Below are 12,920 nucleotides of genomic sequence, written 5' to 3'. Positions count from 1 at the left end.
CGAACGTTTATGATGAAAGAGAAAAAAATATATATTATATATGTTGAAGAGAAGGGGAAAGAAAGAAAGAAAGAAAGAAAGAAAAACTAGGATGTAAAGTCACTAATCATAGCGCGATTGATTTCATGTGTCACATTGATGTAAAAGTATTTAAAGAATTTAAACAGGTCATATGTATCCAAAGTTTTTTCCGAAAGAAAACGAAAAAGAACAAAAAAAAAAGTAAAAAAAAAAACTTGCTTAAGTGGCGGTTCGCCGAATTTTTCGAATCATCCTCTTTTCTGACAGACAAAAAAAAGAGATAGAAAAGAAAAAAAAAAGGTATCTGCACTTTTAACCAAAAAAAGAAATGAGGTTAAAACAAAAATTTCTCCGGCACACATCCCAAACAATACTTATTACCACCCCCACTCTGAAATAATCTGATTTCTTCATCTGATTCTGGGCTAACCAATCGATCTTGGTCACAATTTTTCCGAATCACTAAATATATAGTTAACTGTAGTCTTGATATTTCTCGGTATATGATACAAGTTAATAAACTAAAAATAGCATAATCATCTCTCTTTGTACTACGTGATATAGATTTTTGAACTCATAAACTTGATATACATGTACACCGTAATAAGTCTATCGATCGCATAATAGATCAAGATCTGTGTTTTTTGTGTAAGAGAATCGAAGTAATGTCAATCATTGTCAACTTGTCATATTATTACCAGGGCGCTACCGCTGTTATATCCTCCTGATCGTGAAAAATGAAAAAAAAGAAAAGAGAAAGAGTAACGAAGATGAAAAAGCGGATTTTATTCGTATAATATTTATCGTTGCGATCACGTGAAGCGAGGGAGAGCCTGGTCTTTTAACGCACAATAACCGTGTACGACCTATCGTTCTTATTTAATTAGCAATTGTTAATTTTAATTATCGATTAATCGATCATTATATATGTACATGTTCATTCTTTTAATTTCATAAATTTTATTTTTCAACATCTAGATATTCTGTAAGAAAGAGGGAAAAAAAGGAGACATTTACTACTTTTCTAACCTTTACTATCCAATCACGTGTGTATGTTAAACATTTGCGTTTCTGTGCCAGCCTCCCTTTCTTCGTGACAAATCTATGTTGTTCAATTACGAAAAAGCAGAAACTACCGAAGATGTGCGCGGTACATCACTCTAACGACTGCCGAATTCGCGTAAGACGTTCCGAGCGATCGATACTCGCATTGTAATCGATCGTCGATCTCGTTCCCTTCGAGGGCGAATCTTTCGCGATGTAAACAGAGGAAACCGTTCAAGTCGCATTGCATTTTTTTTTCACACGGTAACGTGAAACGGGGGTAAAGAAAGAGCAACGCAAACAAAAAGAAAAGAAAATGAGAAAAAAATATTGATTAAGTTTCTTCCTATCTTCCTTTCTAGTCTTGTCTTTCACCTCTGCGTGGTGCTGATTTAAGAATTGAAAGCGCTACCAAGCGCGAAAGTATAATTTTATATTCTAAACGCAAGATGAAACAAAACAAAAACGAGAAAAAACACAAAAAGAGGAAATTTTTAACAAAAAAATCTCGCTGCAAATTTTGTTGACGCAGGGCGGTAGTGTTGTGAAACGAAACAAAAGAAAAAAAAAAGCAAGTGGAACTGAAACTGAACTGAATCGAAGTTTCAAATCTGATATAGCTAAAGCAATACAGAACTTGGAACGTTGTGGAATAGTATTCTATATAAGGTATTTGGAAAACAAAGTAAAAAAAAAATGGTGTGTAAGGGAAAAACGAGGTCCGATATTTCGTGGGGATCGCAGACGAAGCACGAAAGAGATAATAGTGTTCGATGAAAAAAAAAAGATGTCTTAGGCGTAACCGTGGAAAATTGAAACGTCCAAAGAACGAAAGCAAACGAAAAGAAAAAAAAAACGTAATGAAGAAAAATCTAAATTCATAATTATTGTATCGTAAGTCTGGCTACCTGACGAGAATCTCTGCCCCCACCATTTATAGGATTAGTAGTTTTAAAAAGTACAGATTTACCGAATACTCTGGAGACTACACGAATAAAGCTTATCAATGATTGTATCTCGAGTGATGATTTATTATTTACGCTCTTGAAACGTTGTCAGCTTTTAATGTTACATGTAAACGAAAAAAACGGAAAAAAATGAAGAAAAAGATAAAAAAAAATATCCTTGGAAGAGGAAAAAAAGTCTTCTCGCTTGCAGCGTGTTGTCATCGTTTTTTCATGCGTGTTCCGTTGGGAGTCGACGAAACATTTTGTAAATGTAACGTTCGTTTCGTCGACAACCGTGTTGTGTTGTTAACACTTTTGTCTAATTCGCTTGAGAACAAAATAATTATCGCGTGACTCGAACGCTTTCTCGATAATCGTTAAGGTACAAGAGGCGGATTAACGGCCTGCGATCGTTTAGTCTTTAGGAGGTACCATTAATTTTTTACTATGTTTGTACATTGACCTAAAAACGCTCAAGAATTTCGTCATTACAAACTCTAATCCTTCTTTTGTTCTTATTCTTTTCATTTTATTGATTTTCATCTATTGTTACAAGTGTTTAACAATTGTTTTGACATCCTTGAAACTGTGCATATTAGTAATTTTTATGGACATTAGACGAAATGGCATTCATCCGTGGTTCTTCTCCGTGACAAATGTGCCATTTATCTTCTTCCATCGTCATCGACGTTGTGTAGTGTTCGTTTCGCGAAAAGAAGCACGCGAGTTCTCTCAGGTACTGCACGATTTAATCGCGGGGTGTCTCTCGCGTCGCCCTGTCCGGCGCGAAATGTAACGTGTGGCAAAAAATGAATCGGGGACCAGTTTAGCGGGTTGAAAGATAAGCGCTATATTTAGAAACTCGACGTAAAACTTTCAACTTATGCAAGATACTGATTGAGTTCAGCTTGTCACCGAAACTTGCTCGTTCTCTGTCGTGTTTTACCATTTTCTACTATTCATTTCCCAGATTTATTCGTCTCGTGTAAAAGCGCCATAAACGTGCCGCGGCCAAGATTCTATTACCGTTTAGAGAGAGAGAGAGAGAATGTCCCAACGAACAAAGATACGTCTCTCTCACATGTTTCTGGTTTAAAGTTTAGAAAGTACCATTATGCATATAACCTGTTGCCCCATTTTTCGTACGTTTTGACCATTTCCTGGAACTGAATTTTTATCCCCATTTAAAAATTTTGCGAAAATTTTTATAATTTTTACGTAAACGCATAGAGGATCGTTGATTAATTTTGTTTCTTTTCGTTGATCTCGGTGAGACACTTTTTGAAGTGTTTTGAGCAAAACGAATACAACGTCGGATGGTCGCAGGTTCTGCAGGCTGCTGCGAGATGTGAACAGCATCGCAAGCTTTCACGGCAACAGGAGGCCCATAATTCAGGACCAGCTGCGGCACAATTGTAGCAGTAACAGTCACCTGGAAGAAGTAGAAAAAAATGTTCACGCGCAGGTGAAATTTCCGTGACCGATCGATCATCTGTTTGATCGAATACGGTATATACAGTGTAGTAGCGTGTAAATCGTTTTGGAGAGATCAGGAATGACTAGAGTTAAGAATGTCAATGAACTTTCAATCATTGGGGTACTTTAAATTCAACTTTCATCCAATAGTAGTTCTGATTCTGTTTGAGTTAAAGTGTGTCCTTCACAAATTATTTACGTACTACTCTGGCAGTAGAGAAGCTTACCACCCTTCTGTATACGCTCTTTTTTAGGAATTCCTTCCCTAAAAAGGTTTCCTTCTCTTTCTTACACAGACCCTGTTTTCCTTTTTTCCCTCTAAAAAAACTTTATACTTCCGTTATTAAATTAACGACTCAGGAAAAGCGGCAGAATTTTATGTCTTTATAACATGCTATTTGTTTTGTTCATCGTGACTACCTTATTCACTTCATCTAAATTTTTCCTCGAATTATTAAAACCAGCTTTTAGAATTTGTATATATAGAAACAAGGATAGAAGCAAGCACTTACGAGAAAATGAAGAGACAGTGAGACATCTGATGGCCATCGCCAGAACCATTCAGGCATTTAAACTTGGAAGAACGTTAGTGCCATTGGGTCCAGGAGGACGTCACACATCATGACACTTGATTCCTTATGTTAAACAAGCGTAATGTGAAAGGGAGAAAAAAGACGAACAGATGCAAAGAGTATCGTATGTCATGTACGCCGCACGTGCGTATTTTTCATGTGGAAACTGGTCCAGAATCGAACCGTGCAGCTGTTCTCTTCAGTGTAATAAGTTCGATGATGGAACTCGCGTTTCTTCCCTCTTTACAGCATTTCCCTTCGTGATTTTATTTCCTGTATTCTTTATAGTCTATACTAACTATTTTTTGAAGTAAAAGTTCTTGAAATAAAAAAAAAGAACAAAAAGTGATTTAGTAAAGTTAAGTAGGAAAATTAATAATCTGTCATTACATGGGTAATCTGTCACATGTCATTCATCATTGTTCCTAAACGTCTTCCATAAAACGTTGAAATTTTTAATACTATTATTCCGTTAGTACCGTGAATTTTCGAACACCCCGTACAGATCGAAATCTCTATAGCGATCAAAGAGACAACGAGTTCACGATCTGCATCTTCCTCGAAAGCGGCGAAATGTATGTCACCTTTATATGCCTCACAAAGAAGGGACACACAGCATAAATAGAGAGAGAGAGAGAGAAAAGTTCCAAGAAATCGAGCGTTTCGCCGATGTTCTTTGCGGTTACATTCACAACAGGATAATTAGACAGTTCAGCAAGCATTGCACGGGTCTCGTGCGCGTAATGATAGTCTACACGGTAAATCATCGTTGCTCTCGTTTTTGAATGGTGAAAGGAGGGACGTAAGATTGCACTTCGCTCGTCCGATACAAATTATCATCGACGTTAGACGCATTCGCTCTAGGAAAAGGTTGTGCAAGGACACGCGTATGGTAAAAGTAAACGTTTCTGTTGATTTTCTATTTTCAGACCAGTCTCGTGTTCTATGGAAATCGGGTTTCTTTAGCTAACAGTAATTCTTTGTTTCCGATACGACACGTGAGTGGTCGAAGATGAAAATTGATCCGACGTTCGCGTGAGATTGTTTGCCTGTCGGATGTTGCTCATTATCTGTGAATTAGACGCATGGTTTAATTAAGTGGATAATGATTAAAAGCATTGATATTTTGTTGCATAAGTGAGACTAGTATCTTAATCGACAAATAAATTTGATCTTCAGCAAAATTTAAATCTAATTGACTTCAGACATTAAAAAGCGGAGGGGTTAAAAATTTGTGATCACAATAAAATATATAAAATCTTAGAATTATCTTGTTCTTTATAATATGTAAATTTTTTAAGGCCCCCACTAACATCCAACAAATCGAACTTTAACCTTTGCTTTTGAAAATATAACCTTTTCTAGTATCTTTCAAATTTCATTTTTTTTTTGTTAATCTACTCGTGTACCATAGCCGCATATTTTCTAAAATTGTGAATAATTTCTAAGAAAAAAAGCATAAACTAGAATTTACGGTGACTCTAAAGCCATCAGCAGAGAAAGTGCGTTGTCAGGTGATCATCCAAGCCTTCTTTCGTGAGGGGTTAACGTCGCGTTCGCATCTTCAAGGCAAAAGTAGAAACGCTTGCAAACGCGTAAACGCTGTTCCGGGAAAAGTGATTTATCGCGACGCTGTCAATTACAATTAGGAAGTAAATTTTCATCAAACGTTCGATCATTTTTCGTTTGATCGAATGTTGCTGTTTTGATGCACAAAACGAATGTTCTCGCATAATAATATGCAAACAATGCGTGGCTGGGAGTGGCTATAATATGCTTCAATTATTTTTAATAAAACGAAGCAAAGTGTGCGACTGCTGTTGAAGTCGTTGTTAGTGAAAGTGTACTGCTAGTATAGTATCCAAGCCTTCAACCGCGAAGGGTTAATGTTACATTGCTTAAAATAATTAAAGGATCAGCCACTGAAATACGTTTACGAGCAATATTTAGCAAGATACTTTGAACACGGTAATATGTTGTACACGATATTTCATATAAATGGTGCACTTAACATAGAAAAAAAAATTGTTAGGTAAAATGAAATGATTTTAGAGTGTGTATTAGCCTCTGTGTTTTTATCATCATTATTATACAGTAGTTTTTGTTCCGATGTAGTTATGCAAAAGTGCAATGCACCAATGCACACAGCCTATTCAAATACTATCCTGAACACCGTTTAAATTAATAACTTTTAAGGAGGAATAAAAAGTCGTGTTGTTTACATCTCTTAAATAACACTGTATTGGGGTTATATTTTCACACGAAAATATACAACTGAATCTTCCCCCATGACATATTCTTTCACTTCTATTCATTACAACTTCCTATAAACACTGACATTCACTGAAACTGTCGTCATTCATCTTAACGAACATTCGATCACCATAACCTATATACAGTCACGTGTCCAAAGTAAAAGCAGAAACGTTTCCCAACCGGCATGAGCATCATTTCGCGGGAAAGTGATTTATTGCGACACAGTAAATGCGGTAAAGTGCCAAAAAAAAATATCAAAAAACGACTTTGCTCGATTGAACGCCGCGTTTAATTCGTATATTAACACTCTCGCGTGGCGGCGTGCGTTTAACGTGGGCAAACAATGTCTGGGAGCGGCTATGTCAAGGTCAGAATCTCTATTGTACGTCGCGGAAAGTGGTTTGTTTTTCCATAACATCAGCTACGACTGTTACTGCTAGAATGTAAAGATGCAATTATGCACCGATTTTATTCACTAGTGTGTGTATATGTGTTGCATACGTGGAAGTGTGGGAGAGCGTACGTGCGTGAAATTTCAGAATCTTGGACGATTACCTTGAGGACAATCGACGGATCGTCTGGCCTCGGCTCTTCTGCATTCAAGACCCTCCTCGCCTTTCGGGCAGGACGTGAACGATTCCTCGATCGAATTTTCACCGAGTATTGCGTTGATCTGAAAGTTAATCGGTCAGCGTTATTGCGGCCGGGAAATGAACAATGTGTGCGCAATATGTTTTGCCTCGTTCGAGTGTTGATTTTTTTATTATAAATTTGGAATATCGATTTATTTGTTGTGTTTTGTTAATTTTTCATTTGAAATATTGATTTAATTTGAAATTTCAGATACAGGCATTTGGAATAGAATTTTTGTTGTTAATATGTAGGTTTGTGAAAGGATGCAGACGGAGGATTATTGGAACAAGGATACATGTACGTTAATTACTACCAAGTCTATTGTGGCATCCTCGCGATTGTTGTAATTCTAGAACATATAATTGTCTTGAACCGCACATGCATGGATGTTCTTCAATTACAATTTTCGTTACGCAACGAAAAGTACCGGTACTTTTTATCAGCGGACCGATTCACGCTCGTCGTTTACATTTTTATTCTGCGCGCATGCGCGTTTGTTATTTATGATGTTTATACTGGAGCAAATACACGAAATAGTAAAATTTATAATTTTCTAGATTTTTAATTTAAATTTGAATTTGAATTTGAATTCAAAAATTTCGAAATTTATTATTTATTCATTTATTATAATATTCATGATGGTCATACGAAGGACAGTTTTAACTGGATCTGTTATTCAATTTCTGGAAAATTTTTATTTAATATTTTTGGCCATAATACCGCGTTTTCAGATGATCGTAAAAAAAAAACGGAACGATAGGGGTATAATGTTTAAAGCTCACTCGTTTGAATGCTCCGGGCTTCGAAAACATTTTGACCAATTTCGCTAACGCGTTCTCTTCCGTGACGCTGGTGACATTTTCCTCGCAACGGTGGCCTACCAGCACCAAGAATAAGCAACAAAGTAGCAGCAACGCACCGCAAGAACACATCACGCCGTCGTGGTAACACGCACGACGAAAAAAAAGCTCACACCTCGTCCTGGATAATTTGAAATCGCGACTGGTGGCCAGGTGGCGGAGAAGCGCACAGACAGTTTGACTTCGCCGACGGTCTGCCTCTTGGAGGGGATATCCTACATTACGACATAGATGCAGTACGGAATATGTATAGTTGTTTGAATTGGAAGACGCGGTTAATCGCGAAAACTCGCGCTGAAATTTTCTCGCGCTAGCTAATCTAATTTGATCGATGATTTACTTCCCGCGTAAAGAAAGATTATTTCAGTTTGTTCTTTACCTTTGAACCTATGTTTCTGGAAATCTTTGTTGTTATACGTAAGAAATAATTCAGTATTTTTTTATAATCATTTTTTAATATCTATTTTATTTCATAGCTTTCAAAGTTTGTTCTTGGGTGCATCTTGATTCGTGTTTCACTGTATTAGGGCTCGAAAGATACACATGATGTGCGTTTCACGCGCGAAAATTCACCTAGGGATTAATAGAAACTTGTGTGCATGTAATATACAGTATGAAATTTTTCGTTGTGTCAATGTAAGAAAATTTTAGGGCGGAATATTATTTTAAAAGTGTATTGCATTTTGTACTTCAATGTATAGGCGTCGTAATTTGGTAATTTGTGTAATACGCAAAAAATGTGTTTTGAACTAAACGACGGAAGGGAAGCTGTGATATATGATATGTCACGTGATGTGTTTCAAGCTTACCATTCGCGAACGTGAATGCCCTTATTCCCTAAAATCTAGGGAATATACTGAAGTCCACAGGAATTTGTTCATACATAATGTATCGTTCATAATTTTCATTTAGTATTTAGTAGATTGCCAATAAATTTTATATTTTGCATGTATATTACGATAGGAGCTGCAGATATTTTTATACTGTTCAATTATTGTGACATAAAATAATAACCCTTTGAAAAACTCGATGAAAAGCAGATCAATTGAATAATTTAACTCAATCAAATCTTCATACAATAATATCCATTATTCATTCCCCGAGTTTATTTGCCTTTCACTTAATTTTAAATAAATTTTGTAAGTGCTTGAGGTGCGATTCTAAAGACACCTCCCTGAGATTAGAAATACATTTTCCTAGGGTATTTCAGTTATATCACGATTCTAACGAGGATAATGATATATAGTTAACCACCGTTCTGCATAGAAATTATTAAAATGAATTATATCGATGTCCACTTAGAGTTGCTTTGTTTTTGAAATATTAATTATCTATGCTACAAGCACAGAGTTTCAGTATGTGCATAAAAAATGTGAAGCATTAATGTAGAAAATGTCGTGTTACATATGCATGTAAACATTACGCAATAAGCGGTTTCCAGGGGAAACACATTGGACGGGACACCGCGAAATTGTATATTGTGTTGCGATTGTGATTTTGCCATTCAAGAAAGTAACACAACTTTGTTGCGGGTGTTATTGAATTCTTAGTGCAAACCCAATGACCGTGTGTTATCACGGCTGGAAATTTTACCCGTGAAATGTCAAAATGGCGTCTTCACAGGACGCTTGGTATCTGTCGTTGTTAGGACTAGCAGAAAACTTTCGGACTTCGAGTCCGCCGAATATTAAGTCGTGCATACAATGTTTGCAAGCGGTTTTCAATTTTAAACCGCCTCCGAGAGTGGAAGCTCGTACTCATCTTCAACTTGGTAACATCCTCCTTACGCATACCAAAAACATCGATTTGGCGCGGTCTCATTTAGAACAAGCGGTCAGTTGAATTATTATTGGTATTTTAATTAATTACGATTAGTGTTTCTTAATGTTAGTTTCCATCATTTTTGTGTACTTTATGTGAAATTCTGTGCATTTGTTTATCGTGATCCTAACCTTTCTTTTTATTTTGGTACTGTAGGTAATAAAAGACACGAAGTGATTAAAGATCAATTGGTGTATTAATCGATTAACTTAAGCGACGGTTGATTGTATTTTGAATGGAAAATACGTAATTCTCTCAATAAATCTATAACATTTGTGTTAAATTTCAGTGGCGATTGAGTCAAAATATAAACACTTTTGATGATGTTAAGTTTGAAGCAGCAAGTGTGGTTGCAGAATTGTATGAACAACAACAACAACCAAATCTTAGTAAACCAATACTACGGAAGGCTATAGAACTTTCACAGCACAATGTATATTGGCATTGCAGACTTATTTTCCAACTTGCAGTAAGTTGTCACTGATTTTAAATGATATTTATTATCAAACAAGTGCATAAACAATGTTTTGTTTGTTTCAGCAAATACATGCATCAGAAAAAGATTTTGTTGCAGCTAGTAGTTTGCTTGCAGTAGGTGTTGATTACTCTCATATCAGCAATGCAAGTTATACAAGAGTTCTGTTCTTATTGAGCCGATGTATGCTTTTATTAATAGATAAAAAGTTTACTGAAGTTCACCCTCTTTTAAATTCAGCTGGGCATCATGTTGAAAATTGGCAGGGTAGTCCACACCAAAAAGAATATTTAAAAGTATATTTTTTGGTACTTCAAGTCTGTCATTATTTAATGGCAGGACAGGTGAGCAATAAATGGTGCTTTATATTTCATTTCATATGTACAGTTTCTTTACATTTAGTTGTTTTGTTATTTATAACAGGTTAAAAGTGTGAAGCCTTGTTTAAAACAGTTACAACAGAGTATACAAACTATCATGTCTCCTAGTTGGCCAGCAGATGAAGTAGTCACAGGTTCAAATATTGGGGATATGTTTATATGGATGCCAAAGGACCACTTGTATGTTTTGGTTTATTTAGTAACAGTTATGCATTCAATGCAAGCAGGTTATATGGACAAAGCTCAAAAGTATACAGATAAAGCATTGACTCAAATTGAAAAACTCAAAAGTAAATAGAATAACCTAATGTGTTGAGTTTTTCATATAATTTTTTTGTGAAACTGACGTTTCTGCTATTTTACAGTTGTTGACAACAAGCCCATACTTTCAGTTTTTCAACTGATGCTATTAGAGCATATAGTAATGTGTCGACTTGTAATGGGAAATAAAAGTGTAGCACTAGCAGAAATTTCACAAGCCTGCCAACTTTGTAGGAGGCAACCAAGGTTACTTCAAGGTCATAGACCACAACTGCATGCTTTATTGGGACTATATGCAATGTCGATGAACTGCATGGAAGCCGCAGAAGCACAATTTACTGCTGCTTTAAGGGTAAGACCACAAAAATGTAAATATTACTAGGCATGATTTCAACGGTAATGTTTAACGTGTTCTCTTCTACAGACATCGCAAGAAAGGGAACTCTGGACTTTCGCGAACTTAAATTTGGCAATAGTATATCTTAGGACGAAAAGGGAAGCCGAATTAGGTGCTTTGTTAGAACGAATAAATCCCGAATCCCTACCATCTCATTCACACTCTTTGAGGGCGGCAGCGTATTATGTTCAGGGACTTCAAGCGTTCTTTGGAGCGAGATACAACGAAGCAAAGTACGACTGATAATTTCATACTTTGTAGAACATCACAAATTATCAAACTAATAAGTATATTTGTAGGAGATACCTTCGGGAAACATTAAAAATGGCCAATTCCGAAGATTTAAACAGACTTACTTCGTGTAGTCTTGTACTTCTGGGACACATATTTCTTTCTTTAGGAAATAGTAGAGAATCTATGAACATGGTCACACCCGCGATGCAGTTAGCTTCTAAGATACCTGACGTTCATGTACAATTATGGGCTACTGCTATACTTAAAGGTATACAGACTATTCGAGTGTATTTAATGGAAAAGGATTCACCTTTGAAATCTTTGTTGATAGATTTGTACAGAATCTGCGGAGATCCGAATCGTGAAAGTGAAGCGTATCAAATGCATTGCACATTTTCGCAAACGCTCTTGAAAGATCACTTTCAGAGCACACAAATGGGCGAACATTCTCTAATACAATGGACTGATGGGCCTGTACCTGCCTTGCCGAGCAATCCACCACCTTCTACGTCACAAGCCATTCTTTAATAATATCAAAATTTCTATAGTTCATATATTTGAAACGTGTAAAATATTTGGCGGAGCACAGAAATGTGTTAGGTTTGTACAATTTTGTTATCGCATCATATATTGAATAATAAAATCAGAGGTAACTATAGAAGCAGAACGAGCTCTGCTAAACGAGTGAAAGAAATTACGGCTGTATCGCAGAGGAAAAAAAATCAATTGCGAGTTAAGTTCAAAGAGCAGCGAATTTAATTGTTCAATACTGGGTATCAATCAATATCCAAATTCACTGTTTTTTATTTGAATATTTTCAGACATCTAAGAATCACAGACTTTCATTTGCGGAGTTTCATAAAGGTTATATATATATATAGGTTTGTACAAACAATTTATTGTAGTCATTTTCTATGTCACAGAGATACGCAAAAAGTGAAAATATGTATAAAATAACGATATATTTTATTATTTTGTAAATTGTAAATTATCTCGAACTTCTTTTTTCTTGTAAATGTATACATCTGCACGGATGAGAGGAGAAAAAAGAAACAGTGTTATCGCTTCGAGCGCATTTCTCAACATAATTATTGCACAAAGACTATTTTGAAGCCAACAGAACGTATAATTTATGCTACAAGAAGTGGTAGATTTTGATATGACATAGGTTAGAAATATCTGTTGTTCGTGCTTAAATTGAGGAGTACATTTAAGGATACATTAAAAAAACCTAAGTATTGACAGATTTAATTTTCTACGAGGGAAAATGATTATTTCGGCTTGGTTAATTTTTCCTTGCATCTCAGTTGCTCTCTAGAAGAAAAATTTACCTATGTGTGACATCTTATGCTTAGAAAAATAACGTAACGTTAATGTTTTGCATTATAAGTTGACTTAATTCACATATCTTTTTAAATTTATAATTCATTCATCTTGTTAAGTTTACATAGCACGTTGGCAAGTATGTTTTCAATTAGTATGTTTCAAATTGAGACTGATAAAATTATTATTACGATACAGAAATGTATGACGCGGATCGAAA

The 12,920-nt window shown here is 35.7% G+C and overlaps 2 protein-coding genes across 2 annotated transcripts; one reads left to right on the top strand and one right to left on the bottom strand.

Moving 5' to 3' along the window:
• Positions 1–2,656: 2,656 nt before the first annotated feature.
• Positions 2,657–7,939, bottom strand: LOC108574308. Its single transcript, XM_017936875.1, has 3 exons — positions 7,732–7,939; positions 6,872–6,989; positions 2,657–3,444 (listed from the first exon to the last, which is right to left on the bottom strand). Exons 1-3 carry the CDS (start codon positions 7,879–7,881, stop codon positions 3,254–3,256), a joined length of 459 nt encoding a protein of 152 aa, XP_017792364.1. The 5' UTR covers positions 7,882–7,939; the 3' UTR covers positions 2,657–3,253.
• Positions 7,940–9,417: 1,478 nt separating this feature from the next.
• Positions 9,418–12,125, top strand: LOC108574296 (MAU2 chromatid cohesion factor homolog). Its single transcript, XM_017936862.1, has 8 exons — positions 9,418–9,642; positions 9,920–10,099; positions 10,171–10,449; positions 10,529–10,775; positions 10,851–11,098; positions 11,171–11,376; positions 11,443–11,645; positions 11,709–12,125. Exons 1-8 carry the CDS (start codon positions 9,418–9,420, stop codon positions 11,903–11,905), a joined length of 1,785 nt encoding a protein of 594 aa, XP_017792351.1. The 3' UTR covers positions 11,906–12,125.
• Positions 12,126–12,920: the final 795 nt, after the last annotated feature.

Source organism: Habropoda laboriosa, unplaced genomic scaffold, assembly GCF_001263275.1.
Source record: "Habropoda laboriosa isolate 0110345459 unplaced genomic scaffold, ASM126327v1 scaffold176, whole genome shotgun sequence".
Taxonomy (NCBI): domain Eukaryota; kingdom Metazoa; phylum Arthropoda; class Insecta; order Hymenoptera; family Apidae; genus Habropoda; species Habropoda laboriosa.
Note: the sequence above shows the minus strand (reverse complement) of the source record. Positions and strands in the feature narration are given on the sequence as shown.